Source organism: Capra hircus, chromosome 16 (genome assembly GCF_001704415.2).
Source record: "Capra hircus breed San Clemente chromosome 16, ASM170441v1, whole genome shotgun sequence".
Lineage (NCBI taxonomy): Eukaryota > Metazoa > Chordata > Mammalia > Artiodactyla > Bovidae > Capra > Capra hircus.
This window is the reverse complement of record NC_030823.1, coordinates 73927824-73949740: the sequence shown is the minus strand read 5'-3', so window position 1 is coordinate 73949740 and position 21917 is coordinate 73927824. Positions and strand designations below refer to the sequence as shown.

Sequence of the window (21917 nt, the reverse complement as noted above, 5' to 3'; positions counted from 1 at the left end):
GGGAACGGAATCAGACAACTGGTCCAGCCAGGGCTGCGAATTTAGCCTGAGCTTTGACTGACGCTGGAAGAGAAGGAGCCCCATTGTGCCCTAACGGGAGGCGCTGACCTCGTGCTTCAGCTGCTCCGAGGTGGGCATGGGTGGCTTTACTTCCTCCTGGAGGTCTTTTCCAAAGACTCCTGTGCCCCTGGGGGAGCCTAAGTCTAGAGGGCCTGCACCGCTTTCTCAGAGCCCCAGACAAAGCCCCCAGGCTCCCAGAGGCCCCTTCCTGGTGACCGCGGCCATTGTCTGGAAGGACGGGGCGGCAGCCCCAGCCTCGGAGTGGGCACAAAGGCCCCACCTGGGTTCCCCGCCCAGCCGGGCTGGCTGGCCGCTTCCCAGGGCTGGCCCCACCACACTGGGCGGAGGAATGGGCTCCCCTGGGAACAGCTCTTTCAGGGCGCTCCCCAGGGCGTTCTCAGCTCCGGGCAGGGGCAGAGGCAGAAGAGGAGGCCATTGTTGGCACGCTGGGAATGACTCGCTGGGGCTCTGCGTTTTTCCCACCCTAAGAGCAACTGATCAGTCGTTAGGAGAATTCTTTCTGCGACTCGGGGAATTTATAATCGGAGGAGAATGCGTTTTCTCTGCTCCTTTGGCCGTGAGGAGGATAAGCCCATTTATTCCCCTTCAAAACCAGAACAGCTGCTGTTTCTGTGGCCTTTTCCAACTTGGCCTCCTCTCCAGCCGCCCGCTGGCCCTTAACTCTTTGGGCTCCTCTCTGCAGTGAGCTCTGTCCCCATTTGTCCTCTGGGTTGACCTCCCCTCTCTCCTTCCTTGTCTCTTGAATCTCCTGGACCCCAGACCTTCCCAAATGTCTCCACGGTCCATGCCAAGTGTTGGGAAAGATCAGCTTTGCCCAGATCCAAGGCCTTCCATTAGGACTTCCGCCTATCTTTGCAGTGAAACGAGGGATCCTTCATTTAACCTGGAGGGATCCTTCATTTAACCTGGAGGGGGCGGCCTGGGCGAAGAGGTGGCTCCTCTGGTCCACTCTCCCTTCCCCAGCAGCTCTGAAAACTTCCAGTGTTCTCTCCTTGGACATTAGGTATCTGAGGTCTGGCTAATCCCTGCCACAACTCCAGGGGAGGGCATTTCTATGACTTGCCCAGATACAGCAGGCACGGGGAGGAGGACAATCCAGAACTTTCTTGATTTCCGGGCTGGCCTGGGGGTGGCGGTGGAGGGGAGCTCCAAAGCCATGGCAGAGCCACAGCACGGGCCCTGGGAATGCGGATGGAAGGCCGGTCTCAGGGGCCTGCCCTGGGGGGCTCCACGCCCCGAGACCACCAGACCTCTTCGCTTCGCTCTGCTGTGATCAAAAGCTGTGGCCTCTGGAGGGCTTGGCAGCCACAACACCCCGGAAAGGGAGGAATAGGTGGGGTCCGAGGCCGGGTTTTCCCCCAGTGTTTGGCTGGTTGCTAGGACTTTGGATTCCTAAATAACAGCCGGGGCCCATCTGTGCCGGCTCTGTTTTCCGAGGTAAGGGCTGAGTCCAGACAGCTGTGTGGGCGGCCTGCCCAACTCTAGGCCTGGCCCTCCTCTCTGCCCTCTCTCTGCTCCCTCCTGAGGGAAGGTCTGTGCTCTGGCTCTTGGCCAGGCCTGGCGGGACATGAGGGCCTGTCTTCAGAGTGGTCTGAGATCCAGGTTCAAAACCCAGCAGAGAGACGTCTTATGTGAAGGGCCTTGGGGAGCCGTCTCTCCCTCTGCTGGGTCTGCCCAAGGAGGGCCCCTCCGGGGATGGAGTCAGGCCCGTGGGACCTCCTGCCTGCGGCTTCCTGAGAGCCACAGAGCCGGGCCTTAAGGGGTCACGTGTGCAACAGCCTTCGCTCATTGGTGAGCTCAAGGCCACGGCAGGTGCAAGCTCTCCCCCAGCACTGGCCAGCCTCCCCAGGGGTCTGAGTTTAATGCAGGGCTCTCCTCGTGCCAGGACGTGCCCAAGATCTGCTGTGCTCGGGAGGCCCCACGCTGCCTGGCCCGCTGCTCGGTCGTCTGGGATGTGGCTCTGTGTGTGGGTTCCCCCCGGCTCCCTTTCCCGAGAATCACAAGTCAGAGAGGAGGAGGCGTGGCCTGGGGAAGGGTCTCGGCCTGAAAGGGCAGGAGCTCCAGTGTGTGTGTGTCCTGGTGCTGGGCCCTGTGCCAGGAGGGCCCTGCCTTGCGCCTGGGGCACACATCAGGTCTGTGGAGCGTATGTTTGTCCTAGGAGCCTTGGATTACCCAGCCACAGCAGAGAACAGGTTCCACCCCCCCATCTCCCTGTCCCTGCTGGGCCCTACCCCACGCCCCCACCCCCTGGTCCCTACTGGGCCGTACCCCACGCCCCCACGCCCTGGTCCTGGCCTCGCCGGGCTGCAGCCCGCCCTGGGCTGCCTGAGGGGTTTACCAGTTGCTCTTCCAAGTGTGCCGCACATCTGTGTCGTGGATGCTGTGTCTGTCTGCCTGCTCATCCAGGAAATCGAACATGTACTTGATGGCCAGGGGGAGCGCGCTGCCCCGGTGCACAGTGCTGAACAAGGTCTCAAACAAGTCATCCACGAACTTTTGCAGGGTGCCCTGGGGGAGGGGCGGTGGGAGAGGGTGAGGTGGGGGAGGGGGGCCGGCAGCAGACGCACAGGCCGGATGGTTCCTTGCTTGGAGTGACCCTGCCTCGGAAATCTGTCTGCGACACCAGGCTGTGCAGACAGGACGGCGGAGGTGGGGGAACGAGGGTCCTTCTGGGGTGTCGGGGAGGTGGGAAGGACTGATGGGCTGCAGGTTTCCAGGAAGAACCGCCTCCAACCAGGAGCCACATGCACACTTATGCTTGTGTCCCTGCCAGGTGGGTGTGGGCAGGGGGAGTTTGATCAAAGACAGCAAGTGCTCTGAGCTCAGGCTTCCCACAGGGAATGAGCGGTGCAGGCTGGTATGAGAGGGTATGAGAGGCCATCTAAAGAACCAGCCAGAGGACGGGGACCCTCCCAGCAGGAGCAGGGGAGGACCGCAGAGGGTCTGGCAGGAAGGTGTGAAGGGGCTCACTGTGTTAGCAGCCTGAGATAAGTGGGGTCTGGAGTTAGGGCGGGGCGGAGGGTACAGATCCAAGAACGCTCAGGCACAGCCCTGATCATGGGGCCTTGGAGGGTATCGGGGGGCAGGGCTAAGGCTGGGCCTGGGGCCACAGTTTGCAGGTTCAAGAAACATCTCTGAAGGTCAGTAAATGTCCAACCTTTTGGTGTCTCTTTGTGAGCATGCAGCTGCTAAGTTGTGTCCAACTCTTTGCAACCCCATGGACTGTAACCTACCAGGCTCTTCTGTCTGTGGGATTTCCCAGGCAAAAATACTGGAGTGGGTTGCCATGCCCTCCTCCTGGGGAGCTTCCTGACCCAGGGATAGAATCCATATCTCCTGTTATCTCCTGATCTGGCAGATGGATTCTTTACCACTGAGCCACTTGGGAAGTCTGATCTCTCATCAACATATTATTTGAAGCAAAATTTGAGACACATTCTCTAATGGTATATTTCTGTGACACTTCAGGGAACAAGTCTGAGAAGCCACTGTATTAGAATTTCAGCAGCATTTTTGTTGGTTCAGTGGAGGAGAGTCCTGTCAAATACAAGCTATATAAGGTTGCTATGCTTATAGGTATACTGTTCTCTGCTGGGGAGGCTGGCAGGCTGCTTTAGATCTCAGCTTCTGCCAGCATTTGTGGGGGTAGATGAGATGGCTTCCCAGGTGGCTAGTGGTAAAGAACTCACCTGCCAATGCAAGAGACTCAAGAGACATGGGTTTGATCCCTGGGTCAGGAAGACTCCCTGAAGGAGGAAACAGCAGCCCACTCCAGTATTCTTGCCTGGAGATCCCACAGACAGAGGAGCCTGGAGGGCTACAGCCCATGAAGTTGCAAAGAGCTGGACTTGACTGAAGTGACTTAGCACGCACACACGTGATGGAATGGGGAAGGGGAAGCTTTCCCTTAGATTACCAGACAGACCAGGGCTTCATGCTTTTCCTCCCAGTGTGGGCAGAAAGGGGTAGAGAAAGCACTGACAGAAGAAGACGGCGTGTCCGTCCATCTCATATTTACCAATAAAAACCCCAGTATCTTCTTGAGGGGTATGGGGACCCAGAAGCAAGAGCACTGGTCCTCTGCGGAGTAACGGGGGAGCTTTTGAGTGAGCCGGGCAGACCACTCTGATTTTTGCCGCAGGGTAGAAAACAGCAGTGGCCTGATCTCTAGGGAAGTGTGCCCCAGGACGAGGCCCTCCTTGTCCAGGTGGGTCCCCTTGGGGGGCAGAGCCCATGGGATCCTTCCTACGCCATGGGCCGGGTAGGGGCTGGGGCAGGACACGCCTCTGGGGCGCCCTCCCTGGGCCAGGGCAGAGCAGGGGCTGTTACCTTGGTGGCCAGCAGCCGGGTCAGGTAGATCTCCGACACCATCTTGCTGCCCCGGTCCCCCTCCTTCTGGTCCCCGTGGTCGTGGTTCTTCACCAGGTGCCACACCTTGACCCCGCTCTCCAGGTCCGGGGTGATCATGGGTGCCCGCGACCGCAGGCTGTCGGGGCTGCCTGTGTACCTGAAGGAGGAGTCTGCGGGGAAGGGAGCGGCGGAGGCCCGTGAGCGACTCGTTTCCTCACCCTTGCGGGTAGAACCCTTCTAGAATCCCTGCCCCACTGCTGCCCTCACTAAGAACAAGCTGGTCTTGATTGGAAGGGAGCCCTTGGGGTTTCACGTTTGGTGAGTTATTTTAGTGATGCTTGGCTGGTGTGAGGACAGCCTGAAATCCTGTTACCAAAACGAGGCTCTGGAAATTCTGTGAGCTGGAGTGGCCCTGGGGAATACAGGAGTACCTCCATCCCTGACACTTTCAGCAAAGACCAATCAATAGGTGGGATGTCAGCCAGATATTCTCACGGGGCTCTGATCGAAGTGTGGACACTAAGGGTCTGTGAATGGAAAAGCTCCCTCTCGGGAGTTAAGGCTCCTTGCTACTTAGGGCCCAGAATACAGAGCTGCCTGAGCCCTGCCTGCAACTGCTGCCTTCAGGTCTGCAGGGTCCTTTGGCTGGACGGCTCGAAGCCTAGCACTACCCAGAACTAGAGGAACGGAAACTCCTCAACCTCATCCCCAGAGGGCACTGGGGGCCCAGCACTCGGGGCTGGAAGGCCTGGGATGGCCATCCCAATGCCCACATCGGGATACTACTGAGAGCCAAAGGGGAAGCGAAGCGAAAGCGTTAGTCACTTCAGTTGTGTCGGACTGCGACCCATAGACTGTAGCCTCCCCAGGCTCCTCTGTCCATGGGATTCTCCAGGCAAGAATGCTGGAGCGGCTTGCCATTTCCTTCTCCAGGGGACCTTCCCAACCCAGGGAATCGAGCCTGGGTCTCCTGCATTGTGGGCAGGTTCTTTACCATCTGCGCCACCAGGGAAGTTATTTGGTCCATATCACCGGGAGCTAAAGGGGGACGTTGTTAATGATTCAGCCAGGACAGTAAGCACTGGGACTGGTTTCTGCAAACGTCCCATCCAAGGGCCTCCTCGGTTCTGGGCCCTTCAGATGCCTCCATCAGACCTGGGCTATCGAAGGAAAGAGTCACGGTGCCATCTGGTGCCACAGCCCTGAGGAGACGGGCCATTCCGGACTCCTCTGATTGCAGGCCAGCTGCAGCAGCGGGACAGGCCTCCCACTGTCTGCAGGGGTGGGGAGCAGCCCCTGGAGTCACAGAAGACGCCCCTGGCCGCCCAGGCTGCCTCTGCGGTCCTCACCGTATCTGCTGATGGACGTCCGGGAGATGCTGGCGGAGGCGGGGATGTTGTAGGAGGAGGTCTGCTTGGGGACCAGGGCCACCACCGATCTGTCTGACACCTGGGGAGGATACGAGAGAGACACTTCGGGTGGATGTTGGCACCTAGGGAAATGGGACTGTCGATACTTCTAGAAGCTGACGGAATAGGTAGGGGTAGAGGGTGCGGAGGTGAGGAATGCTAGGAATAATCATTGCTGCTATCAGTATGGTAGCTACTTGCCACCTGTAGCTGCTGGGCTTTTACAGTCTGACTAGACCAAAGGGAGATGCCCAGGAAGTGTTTGCGCTCAGGTATGCTGGAAATGTACAAGACACACTGAACTTCAATGACTGAGGCTGAATAAAGGTATACAAACTGTCTCATTAGTAATGTTTATGTTGATTATGTGTTTAAATGACAATTATCTTAGATCAGTGGTGTTAGAGACAACGTTGTTAACATCACGTTCATCCGTTCATCTTTACTTTTTAAATGTGACTAGTAAAAAAATGTCAAGGTATCCATGTGGTTTGTGTTTCTGTTAGAAGGAGCTGGGGTAGCCCAGCCTGCCTTCAGTTCCGTGAGTTACGTACGACTGTCCCCATTTTACAGAGGAGGAACCAAAGCCCTGAGCGGCTGAGCTTCGTCCTTCAAGGTCACACGCTTCACATACGATAGAGCTGAAATTGGCCACCAGGCTGTCGGGCTCCAGAGCACGTGTTCTTCTCATCGCATTCTAATTCGGGATTTTATTTCAAGACACCCTGGCCTGAGCCCATTTTTCCCTTTGGCTCTGATTTTTTTCTGGCCTGAGTCCTATAATGGTTCAGCCACCTTGAGGAGCTTCCCCAGAGGGCAGCCGCTCCTGGGGACTCAAGAAAGAAGGTGTCTTGCATGTCCTCTGTGAGGGTGCCGAGGCTCAGCACCCAGCCTGCAGGGCGATGGCTGATAAATGAGGCGCCATATTGAAGACATTTGGGGCCATTTTGATTTAAGATTACCCTCCATCCAATAAAAATGGAGAATCCCCAGAATTGTGGCGATCCAATTAAACCCCTAACGCAGAGGGAATAAAACAGCTATAATAATGTTATGGGCCATAAAACATTCCTATTAAACCATTTTTTATTTTAACAATTTTTATGAACTTTATAAGTTTGATTTATAGGTGCACCAGTCGTAAAACCATCTTTCTGGGTCTTAAATTGTCACTCCCTCTCTCCCACCAAAAAAGAATTAAATGTTGGGAAGTCAAACTATAAATGAACATTAGTGCTAACGAGATTCCCTGATAGCCAGTTTTAGCGGTGGTGTTTAATTTCACCCTCCCTATAAATCTGCGGGAGCCCAGGAAGTTTTTAAAAATCTCTTTGTTAATTAAGGTTATGCAGATTTTTCTCCTGTAGGGGCTCCAAGGACCTTTGACTCCTGGGAGGGTAACAAGAGGGCAAGGCTTTGACTTGATGGCATAAAGCTGCAGGGTCCAGGGCTCTTCACAGCACCTGGAAGATGCCAAGGCATAGTTACTTCCCAGGGGGGGCAGCTCCGCGGACCGTGGGCAGCTTGCACCAGGTCTGACATGAAGGGGAAACTTGCCACCTCAATCTTTCAGGAACTCTGCAACTAGCATCCTAGAAATGATACTTGAACGCCTGGCAGGGGCAAGGGTTTATTCTCCTGGGGAGAATGGATTGCGTTATCATTTATGGCTTGTTGTCACCTAAAGAGAGATTCACAAGGTGACTGGAATGACCACAGTTCAACTCAGTTCCCGGTCTCATCACTAAATCGCTCTTGTCCTTAGTCTCCAGTTTTTCTCTCGAACAACACATGATGCAAAGCCGTGGTCAAGAAGCCTGGTGGGGTCTGACCTTGCCTCTGCACTTACTAGTGACACGGCTTCGGGAAAGTCACTTAAGCCCTCTGTGCCTCAACTGTCTCCTTTGTCAAAGGGGATAATAATTGTGTCTAGGTTTGTTGTGAAGATTAACAGTGTTAGAGTGAGCAAAGGTGGAGCGCAGTGCCTGGTGCCCAGTGAGAGTCAGTAAATGCTGGGGTTACTGTTGCTATTATGGTTATCATCACCATCACCTTCACCTTCACCATCACATCACCACCATCGTCCTCACCATCATCACCGCTGTCACCATCACCTCACCACCACCATCACCACCATCATCACCATCATCACCATCACCGTCATCTTCACCACCACCGTCATCTTCACATCATCACCATCACCATCACCGTCATCTTCACCACCATGACCACCACCATCACCACTGTCATCTCCACCATCACCACCATCACCACCATCACCACCATCACCACCATCACCGTCATCTTCACCATCACCACCACGACCACCATCATCACCATCACCATCATCATCACATCACCACCATCGTCCTCACCATCATCACCACCGCTGTCACCATCACATCACCACCATCACCACCATCACCACCATCATCTTCACCATCACCACCATCATCACCATCACCACTACCATCACCATCACCGTCATCTTCACCATCACCACCACGACCACCACCATCACCACTGTCATCTTCACCATCACCACCATCATCTTCACCATCACCACCATCATCACCACCATCACCACCATCACTACCATTATCACCATCACCATCACCATCATCTTCACCACCACTGTTATCTTCACATCATCACCATCATCACCATCACCGTCATCTTCACCATCACCACCACGACCACCACCATCACCACCGTGATCTTCACCATTACCACCATCATCATCACATCATCACCATCACCACCATCACATCATCACCACCATCACCACTATCACCACCATCATCACCACCACCGTCATCTTCACCATTACCACCATCATCTTCACCATCAACACCATCATCACCACCACCATTATCTTCACCACCATCATCATCATCACCGTCATCACCACCATCATCACCATCACCACCATCACCACCACCTCTCAAAGGGAAGAATAATCCCTGTTGTCCCCTGTCACGCAGGGCTGGCATGTGGGAAGTGCCTCGCACAGAGTAAATCTCAGTAAATATTTGAGGAATGAATGAATACATGAATGATAAAGACATTGGGGAGTTGAAAGTGCTGTGCGTGATGAACACTGTAATGGAGAATATTCCGTTCTTCTGACTGGGAGTCACAGGACAGACAGCCCGTTACTAAGCATTAGGGCAGCAAAGACAGAGGAGCAGCGCATCGCTGCCTTTGAGAAACACAAATTGGGGGCGCAACGCTCTTTTCTTTTGCACTGTCTTCTTCGGTTCTCATTGGTTCATTACAACTGTGCTACAGGATGCTTTCCGCAGTGAAGCGGGGTGGGGCGGGATCAACAGCGTGATTATAGCTACTATGGAGAGGTACACACATCCTGGTAAACCTCGCCTGTGGTTTCTAACATTCCCAACCACATTCGCAATTCAGGACCGTGTCTCCATTCATTCATGAAGAGCTCAGGGTTCAGGGAGATTAAAGTCACATCACCGGCAAGTGGGGAAGCAGGGGTTTAAATAGCGCTCACAAACCCTCTTCTCTTCTCACTATACCTCACGGTCTCCATTTAGGGTGGGACTCCAGGCCAGGTGTCAGCCTGGCAAGTGCAAGTCAGCTAGGAGGATGGGGCCTGGAAGGGAACGTTTTGGGGATTTAGCTTTCTGTGTGCGCTGAGAGGCTCCCAGCCAGGTCCTGCTGGCCTTTAGGACCCCCAGCCTCCTGGCCGTTGGCATCTCAGTGTGTGAGAGCCCAGCGTGCCAGCCCTGCACACCCTCCCTGCGTGAGGCAGGGACAGAGGGTGATGCTATTAATCAAGCAGTCCCACAGGGTCCTGCAGCCCGAGGCGCTTCCTCTGGTTGGTTTAATTTCCCTCACTGACTCTCCTTTCCAGCTCCTATTTTAGTATTTTTTTAAGAATCCCTACCAGCCTACCTGTGCTTAATCTTACAGAGACCCCAGCTGTGAGCAGTTATCCTGCGAAGCAAGCAGAGTGAGAGCTGCTACCTCTCGGATCTTTTGTTCTTTTGCTGGGATTTTTCTTTTTTGACTGTTCTTTTAGTGTGTCTGCTGGTGCGCTGAACGCTCTACCTACTATGTTCAGGCTACTCTTCACCACTTCACGGGGCAGGGATCACCATTAACTCCATTTTACAGATGAGAAGAGCGAGCGCTTAAGCAGCTTCGCAAGGACACCAGTGGGTAAGCGGCAGAAACTAAGACTCAATTCCCTGCTTCGTTGCGGGCGCGAAGTGGAAGGTAAGCCGCATTAGTCAGAAGTCAGAGAAAGTGGCAGCGCCTCTGAACCTGTCCCTGAAAGATGCGATTTTTCTGCACGAGAAGAGCTACACTCTGTATAGGATGGGAAGGTCCCACCGGACCCCAGAGCTTAAGTCACTGTCTCAGGATGAGTCTGGACACTCAGCAGGCGGGGCTGAGAATCGCCGCTCTGGACTCCGGGAGGAGTCAGACAGGGGAGATGCGCTGTGCTGTGCTTAGTTGCTCAGGCGTGTCCGACTTTTTGTGACCCTATGGGCTATAGCGGCTCCTGCAGTCTGTGGGATTCTCCAGGCAAGAATACTGGCGTGGGTAACTGTTCCTTTCTCCAGGAGATCTTCCCGACCCAGGGACTGAACCCAGATCTCCTGCAGAGCGGGTGGATTCTTTACCAGCTGAGCCACCAGGGAAGCCCAAGAATACTGGAGTGGATAGCCCATCCCTTCTCCAGGGGACCTTCCCAACCCAGGAATTGAACCAGGGTCCCCCACACTGCAGGCGGATTCTTTACCAGCTGAGCCACCAGGGAAGCCCAAGAATTCTGGAGTGGATAGCCCATCCCTTCTCCAGGGGACCTTCCCAACCCAGGAATTGAACCAGGGTCCCCCACACTGCAGGCGGATTCTTTACCAGCTGAGCCACCAGGGATTCCCCGGTAGATAGGGGGGACAGCAAAACTCTTCTAGGGCTAGAGGGCCTTAGAGCAAACCTTAGAGGGAGGGGCGTTTCGGGAGGGCCTGGGTCCCTGGCGCAAAGCCCCCTCACCTGATAGTGCATGAGCGTGTTCAGCCTCTTCCAGTCGCCCTCGATCTTGGTCGTGATGTCCTCGTCCTGTAGCACGACCCTGGCGATCCGGCCTTGTCGCCACTCTGGGAGGAGGGGGCGGGCAGCAGTGTGAGGGGCGGGGGCCGGGACCGCCCCGTGGGGCATTCTCTAGGGGCCTGGCAACCCTGGCTCCCGGAAGTGGGGACAATGACAGCACTTAAGACGTCCAGGGCTCTGCGGGTGCAAGGCTGGGAGGAGCCTCCTGGGAGGCGGCCACGTCTGAGCAGGCAGTGCCCTGGGAGAAGGATGTCATCCGGCCCCCGACCTGGGAGGGGGACCCAGTCAGGCCCCCGGGGGGGCCATCTGCTGGGCAGGGCGTCCCATCTTCCCAGCCCGCCCCCCCCAGCCCCAGTGCCCTCAAGAGCTGCCCCGGTGCCCCCAAGGCCAGGGCTCCTACCCAAGTCCATGTCCACAGCCCTGGGCCGCTGGGAGTAGGGCACGTTCTTGTAGACTGCGTCGAGGATCTTCTCCTTGACCTGTGTGATGGTGTCACAGTTTAACACCTTCACTGGGATCTCCGGGCTGTTCTCGTTGTCAGGGTTGACGCAGTTCAGAATCTGCAGGTGGTGATCGAGGGTGGGGGAGGGGAGATGTGAGTCGAAGATGTCATTTGGGGGTGGGGAGTGCGGCCCTGGAACCGTCTCTCACCCAGGCTCCTCCTCTTCACAGAGAAATGAGCGTCTGTCTGTCTGTGTCAGTTTCTCCCACCTCCCAGCCATCTGCCGATGGCAACCTGGGTCCTTCTGCCCACTCCTCCACTTCTCAAAGAGCCAGGACCCCACCCTGTAGCCCCCCAGGTTTAGGAGTGGCTGCAGGTGGGCTGACCTCCCACCTCCCTGAAGTCTCTACATTAGAAATCAGCAGACTTCTTCCCCATCATGCCAACCTCCCCAGGCCCGATGCTGGGCAATCTAGGGCAAACTGAGGCAATCGGAGCTCTTTGGGTCCACCCAATGAGATGGGGAAGAGGAGCCCAGGCTGGCGTGCCCACCCTTGGGACCCTGGACTGGCCCCCAGGCGGGTCTCCCGGCCTCGCTACAGAGCCCTCAGGCTGGCTTGGCAGCCAGAGGCCGGGGCGGGGCTCAGAAGCAGGAGGTCCGCGCTCTCCCGCCAGGCTCCCGCCGGGCTCCCGCCGGGCTCCCGCCAGGCTCTGCCTTCTCACCAGCGTCTTGTAGTCGATCTGCTGCCGGATGAGCTTGTCCTCGCTCAGCGAGTAGCGCGCCTCGCCAGTGATGGCGTCGATGGGGCCCTTCTCCATCTGCTGCTTGATGGCGCAGTACAGCATAAACAGCGGCTCCCCAGCACACTCCTGCGGGCACGGGCGGGCATGGGCGGCGGGGCCCCAGCTTGCCTCCCCCTCCCTCTCCTGACCCTGCTCTCCTGTGGGCACAGGCGGCCATGGGTGGTGGGCACAGGCGGCTGTGGGTAGTGGGCACAGGTGGGCGTGGGCAGCGGGGCCCCAGCCTGCCTCCCCCCTCCCTCCCTCTCCTGACCCTGCTCCTAGGCCCGCGTGGTTTTGGGGCACCTGGCCAGGTAAGCTCCTGCTCCAAAGGGAAGGTTGGGGGTGCATCCATGCAGTCCTGGCGGCCAGGCTCAGAGGGGCAGCTCCCCCATCCCGCTCTCACCTCCCAGTCCCCGCCCCACTCGCATTCTCACCTTCAGGAACTTGTGCAGGAGGAAGGCAAACCAATTGGTCAGCATCTTCTCCGCCACAGACTCTGTCCTGGGGAGGCAGAAGGGATGAGCCTTCACGGAGGTCCTTCGTGGAGGGCTCCCAAGAGGGTGCCTGGCTCTTTGGGTGGACTATGGCCCAAGAGAACCCAGGGCTGGGAGCCAGGACGCTGCGTCCTGTCCCGACTTCGCCCCAGTAGCAAGACATGAGACCTTGGGCCAGAGGCTTTTGCCTTTTGCGCCTCAATTTCCTGGGAAAATGGAGTGGCACTCTGGGTCTACAGACGCAGGTGCCAAGGACACCCTCCTCCAGCCCTCTTCTGGCCTCAGGGGGATAAATGCAGTTTCTCTGTCCCTCTGAGGCTTCCTGCCTGGTCTGAATACTTTATATGCATATCTAGAAGGCCCCTGGTGCCTGCCCCTCCAAACACTCAGAATCAGACTGAGTTCAGATCTCAACTCTGCTGTTGACTGGCTGTGTGATCTCGAGTAAGTCGCTTCCCTTTCTCTGGATTCAGTTTCCCCATTTCTAAATGGGGAATTAATCACAATAACAACAACCGCAATTAATAACGGTAACCACCACCACCGTCGTCATCGTGTACCCCACAGGGCTGTTGTCAAGGCCAAATGAGTCGATGTAGACGTGGTGGATTCATGTCAATGTATGCAAAACCAATACAGTATTGTAAAGTAAAATAAAGTAAAAAAAAAAAAAAAAAGTTAAAATTAAAAAAAGTGCTAAGAAGAGTGCCTAGAACCGGAAGCTGTCATCACTGCTGACACGTGGGGTCTGGATCCGGCCCCTCACATAGAGAGCCATGTGCATGAGCGTTTAGCTAACAGGGGATCTGCTTCTGCAAGCCTTGCCACCCCCAACCCCCACGCCCACCCCAGGCCGCAGCTCTGGGGACCTGGGAAGGAACAACGCGGCCCTGACAGATCCCTCAGGGATGAGGACGCTGGAGGAGTACTTTAACTCCCTGCACGTGGTGCAAATTATACCCTCCAGTCGCAGTAAATCCCAGGCATTTGCCAGGGCGGCTCAGCAACCCCGGGCCTGAGAGACAGTAACAAAGGCAGGAGAAATTGTAGCTTTCTCCGTGGGCTCCTCCCAGCACCCTCTCCCTGCATTATGCCTGAGATTAGCTCTAATTTAAATACAACAGTTCTTAATGAGAGTTTCTAATGCTCAGATTGGCAGAATGGGGGCTCTGTACTCATAACACAAAGCCATTCTTCCTCCCTCCTCACCCCACGTAGGGTCTGGAAGCCTGAGACCTTGCTAGGAGAAGGCTACGGAGGAGGTGGTGACATGGAGGTGGTTCTTTGTGCTGGATCTCTGGGGCCTCCAGAGACGGTGGGGTCGGGGGATGGATGTCAAGGTCTCTGACCCTCTTCCCTGCCGGGAAAATGGCAACTGGGGAGGGGTTGGTGGTAAGTGCTGGTGATTCAGATCCCAGAAGCTGGGCATTGAAGGCACAGGCTGCACCAAATCCTTAGGTGGGTGCTGAAGGGAGAACTCCTTCAGGGATGGGAACAGCCTCTGCCTGCATTTCCAACGTGGCAGCCACTTGTGGGGACTAAGCCCTCGGGATATGGCTAGTGCAATGGAAGGACTGAATCTCACATTTATCTCATTTTAATTAACAGCCACATGTGCTATGGCATTGGACAGTGAAACCTGAGATACAGGGGGAGGGAGAGAGACCTGGAGATGAGTGTTATTTTGCTCATGAGTGGGCTAAACAGCAGAGACGCTGCACCACCGGCCCCAGGCCTCATGGTGAGCCGCTGGCCGCACTGGGATCCAGGCTGAGATGCACTGGATGCCCAGCCCCTGTGGACATGGCCCAGCCGTCTGGGGAAGGGGACATGAGATTCTGCGCTGGGGGGCTGCAGGGACACAGGCTTTCCTGGGGAGGGGTGCTGCCCCCCACCACGTCCCCGTCCAGATGCCAGCTGCCTCCCCAGCCCCGGGGTGCAGGTCTGACCTCCGGAGCAGCAGCTTGGGGTGGTTCTTGTTCTCCAGGTTCTTATCGATGAGGTCGGACAGCAGCTGCTTGAGGACGTCGGTGGCGTACTCCAGGCGGCCCTGCAGGCCCGTCATGATGAGCGAGGCCACGTTGCCGCGGTCCCGCATGGAGAAGCTGCGCTGCAGCTCCAGGGTGCGGATGAAGGTCAGCAGGAACACCTTGTTGTTGATGAGCTGCGCGAAGAGCTTCAGGGCCTTCTCCACGTGCTGCTGCCCGTTGCCCTGCACCTGGGGGAGGGGTTGGCAGCATGGCACCAGAGGACGGGCTTCCGGTTCTCCCCGGGGGTGGGGGTCTCAGCTGATGATGACACCAGCTCTAGGACCCTCTCCCTGACACTGATAGCCACCCCACCCCGGAGAGGCAGGAATGCCTGCTCTCTGCGGTCTGACCTCCCAGTGGGTGGAGAGGGCTGGGCTCCAGAGAGGATGCTATACATCTGATTGCACCAAGGATCCAACACAAGGAGAGCCACCCCATCAGACTAGCTGGGTTTACTCCCCTCCCCTCCACCTCCTCTGTCCTGATGTACTCTCTTTAGTAAAACAAACTGATAAATGAACGGGCAAACCTCACAGAATCATGGGTCTTTCCTTAAGCCACCTCAAATCCATTTGGAAATGAGGCCAAATCTTAATTAATTCAGTCATTAATTGAAGAATGACAGTCAGCCTTCCCCTGGAATCATCCCGAAGAACCCGGGTGCCCCCATGGCCATGAGATTCCTGTTCGGAAATGTCCCCGTGGTGCTGTTGCTGCTACAGGCGGTTTCTCCTCCTCACTCATGACCCTCCTCAGCTGCGGGGCATCTCCTAGGAAACCCAGGCCCTGGGTCCCCAGTGGGCAGCTGGGTGAGGGAGGCAAGTGTTACCTCCAGCTCACGCAGGACGGGATGGTCCTCGATGCCCGGGAATAGGACTCGCATAGCATAGGTCCTATAGTCCAGGTAGGGGATTCCTGAGCGATCCAGGTCACTGGTCAGCTCGTTGATGTCTGTCTGGAGCTCGGCAAAAGCTGGGAAGGTACAGGGGAGACAGGGAGACTCAGGAGGGGAACCCAGACAGGGGAGGGGAGAGGCAGAGACGTTTGTGAAGGAGGAAGGACGGGCTGGGATGCAGAGACGGTGCGTGTGTGGGGGGTGTGCACCTCCAGAGGGAGTGAGCTAGCTCTAGACTGCCTTTTTAGGTGGTGGGAATACGGGTGATTTCTATACTGTTTCCTCCTCCATGTGTGTATGTCTTTACTTGCAAAGTCGTGTCTGACTCTCTTGCTACCCCACAGACTGTAGCCCACCAGGCTCCTCTGTCCATCGGTTTTCCCAGGCAAGAATACTGGAGTGGACTGCCATCCTCTTCTCCAGAGGAATCTTCTCAACCCAGGGATTGAACCTGCAACTCCCGCATTGCAGGTGGATTCTTTCCTGCTGAGCCACCAGGGAAGCCCATTTCTTCCTCTATGCTTATCTATAATTTTGAATTTTCTATGTATTACACGTGCTGTTAACACAGAGGAAGCACATGAGGCTTGGGTCATACAGGTGATACAGATGCTAGAGAGAGGTGAGAGACTGGTTGAGCAGATCAAATAAAGACCAGAATAGGCAGCTTTACTCCCCTTTTCCCAGCAAAAGAAAAAAATCAGAATGCAAAGACCTTGGGGGAAAATGAAAATCAAAACCACCAGGAGATACTGCTTCATACCCATTAGTACGTGTGTGTGCAAAGTCACTTTGGTCGTGTCTGACTGTGACCCTATGGATTGTAGCCGCCAGACCCTGCTGTTCATAGGATTTCCCAGGCATGAAGACTGGAGTGGGTTGCTGTGCCCTTCTCCAAGGGATCGTCCCAACCCAGGGATCAAACCTGCATGTCTACGTCTCCTGCACTGGCTGGCGGGTTCTTTAAGACTATTGTCACCAGGGAAGCTCCACCCGTTAGTATGGCTAATGTAACTAATGGAAAATAACAAGTGTTGGCAAGGGCGTGGGAAAACGCAAACCTTCGTATCTTGTTGGAGGGAAAGTAAACTGGCACCGCTGCTCTGGAAACCAATTTGATGATTCCTCAAAAAATTAAACACAGAATTGTTATCCTATGACCCATCAATTCCTCTCTGACATATATGCCCACAAGGACTGGACGCAGGGACTTGGATAGATACTTGTACACTCACGTTCACAGCAGTATTATTCACGATACCAAGAGGCGGAAGCAACCCAAATGCCCACTGACAGATAACCTGATAAACAAAACGTGGTTTCTACACCTGATGGACAATTATCCAACCTGAAAAAGGAGTGAAATTCTGCCACGTGCTGCAACGTGGATGAACCTTGGAGACATGATGCTAAGGGAGATAAGCCTGCCAAAAGGACAGATGCTGCCTGATGCCATTTCTGTGAGGCTCCTAGAGCAGTCGGAGTCCTGGAGACAGAAGGCAGAAGGGCCAAAGGGAGGTGAGCACGGGGAACGCCTGTTTCTGAGTACAGAGTTTCAGCTGGGAAAATGAGGGCGGTCTGGAGATGCATGGTGGGTATGGTTGCGCAACATGCTGAATGTACTTAATACCCCTGAGGAGTTTCCCAGGTGGTACTAGTGGTAAAGAACCCACCTGCCAAAGCAGGAGACAGAAGAGATCCTGGGGTTCGATCCCTGGGTTGGGAAGATCCCCTGGAGGAGGGCATGGCAGCCCACTCCAGTAATTTTGCCTAGAGAATCCCATGAACAGAGGAGCCTGGTGGGCTGCATTCCATGGGGTTGCAAAGAGTTGGACACAACTGAAGTGACTGAGCATGCACACTTGCTTGCACACACACATGCACACAATGCCTCTGAACTGGAGGGGAGAGCACTAGGGTATAGAGATTAGACAGTTAAATGGTAAACTGTATGTTATATATATTTTCACACACACACACACACACACACACACACACACACACAACTGAGAACGCCACCAAACCAGCCTTAGGGTGCCCTGCCTGCCAGGCCCTTGGCCAGCAGGGGCTTCCCCTTGATGGCAAGCCTGCCCCTCCTCTCTTTGCCCTACCCCTGGCAGAGGGAGGAACCATGGCCCACTTTCCCAGCCCAGCTCCTCGCAGGGGGCTTGTTCTGATCTTGAAGTTTGCAGAAAAAGAGAAGTGTTTTGATTCCTGATTGAGATGTTTACCCAGAGAGTCTGCGGGGCCCTCAGCCCGAGGGGACACCAGGTACTCCAGTCACCTGGCAGCGGCGGTGGCTTGGGAGATGGAGGAAGCACAGTCTCCACCATCACAGTCTGAGATGCCCTGCATGTGGCCTTCAGAGGCTCAGCCGGCAGCACGGGGTGACAACGTGCTGGGGGAGGAGACGGGGCAGGAGGGGGGATGCGCTCTCCTGCCTTTTCTGCTGCTCCGAGGGGGGCCAGGCGAAAGGGGCCATTCCCACGTGGGGATCTAGAGTCTGAGGCCACAGGGCCCAGGAGGCTCTGCCCGTGGGGACACAGAGGGCCACCCGCTGTCCCAGGAGAGAGGAAGGTGGCCAGACTGTGGGATGAGTCAGGGCACAGAGGGACAGAATAATGCGATCAGACCTGGGGCCTCACTGCACGCATGTCAATAGGACTTCTCTGGCCCCGAGAGCAGAGGAAGTTCAAAGGAAAACAGAGGTCAAAATGGAGCTTGACGGCTTGGGGTGGACGAGATGGGAGTAAAGATGAGAGCTGTCTCAGAGAAGAGGGGTAATAAGGCTGGTGAGGAAAGCGGTTCTGGAAGCAAAGGAACGACCCCACTTACCTTCCTTACACTCCAGGGCCACACGAGACTCCAGGTTGTCCATCTGCATTTGGAGCCGCTTGAGAGTGAGGTCGTTCTCTCGAGACTTGCGCTTGTAGGCGATGAGCACAATGATGACAATGATGAGCAGGAGGCTGCCTCCCGCCGCGATGCTCACGATGGCGGGCAGGGTCAGCAAGCTGTCTGAGATGACACTCACGGAGCCGGGCGAGAACACCATCCCGCCCACGTGGACCTGCGTGCGACACAGGCACACAAACGCTGTCGAGCTGTCCAGTCCTTCTCGTTTCAGAAAGGACAGGAGCAACCACAACCACACAGTGTAGTCTGACGACCAAACAACTTCCTGCGGATCGCCTGCCTTTCTTTTCTTGCGTCCTCTGCTCCTAACCATTCCAATATAGAACCTTGAGATGAGGGGATGTGGAGGAGCTGGAAAACCCTTTGGCTACAATAGATTATACATGCAAGGTGAGGAGGGAAGAAAGAATAGAAGGTGGTTCGCTCACCATGACCTTGTGCTCCCCCGTGAGGTTGGGAGGCTCGCAGAGGAGCTGTGTCTCGGACACGGTAACGGCACACGGGGTCTCTCCAATCAGCACTGTGTAGTTGAGTTTGGCACCTCCAGAGGCAGGAGGGCAAAGATTTTTGCCCTGCAGATAATAGCAATCTTATTAGGAATAATTGACATGTGCACACAGAAGTTAATTGCCTATTTAAGAAGAGATTAAAGAGAGAGGGTAAGGGCTCCAATGCAAAAACCAAAGAGGCATTCCATCGGAGAGGACGTCCATCGGCCACAATTCAGAGAGGAAAAGGGAAAACAAAGGGAGGGAGGAGAGAATGAAAGGGAAGGAGAGAGCGGTAACGAGAGAGGAAGGAGAGGGCAAACAGCAAAAAAGCGAAACGTTGCAGGGGAGGCCGCAGGGGCGAGAGCTGAAAGCGGTGGAGGAACACACCCTTGGAGGGATGGCACCGGAGACCGTGACCGCCTCACACTTGAGGGCAGTTATGGTGGCCACGGATGAGGTCAATGAAGGATGTGGCTGCTTCCAACGCACTGCAAGGCTTTTTGGGCCCAATGTCCGCAAGAACACAAAATACTCCCCAGGGTTCCTCGAGAATCCCAAGCTCAAGATACGTCACTGCGTGGGTCTGTAGCTATTCCTGAGCTCCCTTCACGGGGCGTTGGCAGCGATGGAAGCCTGTGGGCACTGAAGGGAGGCGAGGCCAGGACGGGAGAGGGGTGGTCTGGCCATGCCGCGCTCCTACCTTCAGAATGATGGGGGATCCTGGCTTCTGATCCAAGACTCCAGTAGGGCTGAGCAGTTCAAAGGTCGGGTTGGGGTAGTAGATGAACTTGGTGTCGTTGTAAATCAGCAAGGACTGGACGTTGTTGAAGACAAATCCAAACTCGTCTGGCCGCTCCACGGTGTCCAGGCCAGGCCGATAGTCCGTGGTCAGCGAGGGTGCCAGGCAGGTCAGGGTGGTGGTGTTCACAACTTTGCACACCTACGGGGCCCAGAGCGCAGCGTTCCAACACCCAGCTGGCAATACCGCGGGGTCACACGCCCTAGTCCCAGCTTCTGCTTTGTTTGGCTGGTCTCTAGTGAGCTACTTGCTTCAGGAAAAGAGCTGTGAAATTGTATTTTTCTGTTGTTGGTTTTGTGTGTGTGTGTGTAGGAGGAGGGGTGCATTTTAACTTCATTTCTTCATTCGCCCACACTGACTGAGCACCTACATTGTGCCAGGCACTGTGCCCAGGAGCTGGGCCATCAGTGAAACGGCCCCAGTCCAGGGCGGAGGCAAGGATCCAACCAGCATCACAGTGTGGCCGCAGCAGAGGGCCTGCGGCCCACGAGGGGCCGCGGCACTGCTAAAGGCACGGATGGAGTGAGAAACGCCCGGATGGGGGCGTCCCCGGCACTCTAGGGGTGCCTCTGTGTGTGTGTGTGTGTGCGCGCGCGCGTGCGCGCGTGGCCTGAGGTAGGGTAAGGGTGACTCATGGGAGCTTTCCTTTGGAAAAAATGAATGAAATTTAACCTGGAGAATGTGCAGGACTTTCCCAGACAGCGGGGATGGTAAAGGATCAAGTTCCAGGCAGAGAAAAACCGTAGCAAATGCCTGGGAATGACGGAGCATGAACAAATGAAGCAAAGAGCAGAACAGAAGCCGTGTCCTGTGTGTGTGTGTACGTGTGTGTCTATGTATGTGTGTGTGTCCGATTGTGTGTATGTGTGTATAAATGTGTGGGTATATATGTGTCTATGTGTGTGTCCATGTGTGTATGTGTGTATATGTATGTGTATGTATGTATAAATGTGTGTGCATGTGTATGTGTGTCTATGTATGTGTCCATGTGTGTATAAATGTGTGTCTATGTATTGTGTCCATGTGTGTATATATGTATTTATATGTGTGTATAAATTGTGTGTGTATAAACTTGTGTGTTTATGTATGTGTGTCCATGTGCATATGTGTATATGTATGTATATGTGCGTATCTGTGTCTATGCATGTGTGTGTCGTGTGAGTCATGTGTGTGTCCATGTGTGTCCGCGTGTGTATATGTGTGTGTATATGTGTGTATGTGTGTATCTGTGTCTATGTGTATGTGTGTCCTGCATATGTTTGTATAAATGTGTGTGTGTGTGTGTGTGTGTGTGTGTGATGGGATGTGGGAAGCTGTATGAGATGAGCACACAGTAGGTGTTCAGTTAATGTTTACTGACCATAGTGATGGATGAAAAAGCTCCTTCACCTCCTTCAATGTTCTAGTCAAGGTCTCACTCTTCTCCGAGGGTCCCTTCACCGTCCACGGAGGTGTGACCGTGGTATCGCCCCTGGGTTCACAATGTCCTTTCCTCCTGGGTGGGCCCTGGTCTCCAGCTAACAGCTTGCTGAGCTGGCCCTCCTCTGCCGGCTGGTCTAGGGGCTGCCCAGGCAGCAGCCTGACTGGAGACCCCGCCCCGGGGCCCGAGCGCGGTCTGGACCCCTCCCCACTCCTCCCGTCCTGCTCTCTGCAGCTGCTGGGCTGCGGGAGGCTCCGTGTCCCAGCAACCGCCAGGGGCATGTGTGGGAACCGTGCTCAAGTACACGCTGTCCTGGCAGCTCCACACATGTTGTGTGTCCAGCCAACATACACAAACCCGGGCTTCACATTTGGAAAACAAGACGGTGTGTGTGAGAGGGCAGAAAAAGCGGACACTTGCATGGAGATGAGGTCAGCGCTCCAAGCCTTAACCCTCCCTTTCCAGGGGGAGTTGAAGAGTTTAAAGCAAACAGTTCAGGAGGGCTCCGTGCCGTCAGAGAGCAGTACCCACCCCGCCTTCCTCAGGTCCCCTCAGCAGCCCCCTATGAACCCAGAGTCCCTTTCACATGCCAGCTGGGGACAGCCTGGCAGGAGGGAAACAGAAGTGCTGTCAAACAGGTGGAGGAGCTGAGCTGGGGGTCCCACCCCGGGGTCCGTGGGACAGACCCCCAGCCTGAGCGCTGCCGCCCTGCCTGCCCCGTC

The 21917-nt window shown here is 55.4% G+C and overlaps 1 protein-coding gene across 1 annotated transcript in view; it reads right to left on the bottom strand.

Annotated features, from left to right (window-relative positions):
* PLXNA2 (plexin A2) overlaps positions 1-21917 on the bottom strand; it is a 232328-nt gene that overhangs the window by 6785 nt on the left and 203626 nt on the right. The window contains exons 18-29 of the mRNA XM_018060786.1: positions 19677-19916; positions 18914-19057; positions 18405-18639; positions 15504-15646; positions 14594-14862; positions 12585-12651; positions 12091-12237; positions 11326-11485; positions 10869-10972; positions 5781-5880; positions 4411-4601; positions 2420-2589 (exon numbers count right to left, since the gene is read on the bottom strand). Coding sequence (XP_017916275.1) covers positions 2420-2589; positions 4411-4601; positions 5781-5880; positions 10869-10972; positions 11326-11485; positions 12091-12237; positions 12585-12651; positions 14594-14862; positions 15504-15646; positions 18405-18639; positions 18914-19057; positions 19677-19916 — 1970 coding nt within the window. The remainder of the gene's footprint in view (positions 1-2419; positions 2590-4410; positions 4602-5780; positions 5881-10868; positions 10973-11325; positions 11486-12090; positions 12238-12584; positions 12652-14593; positions 14863-15503; positions 15647-18404; positions 18640-18913; positions 19058-19676; positions 19917-21917) is intronic.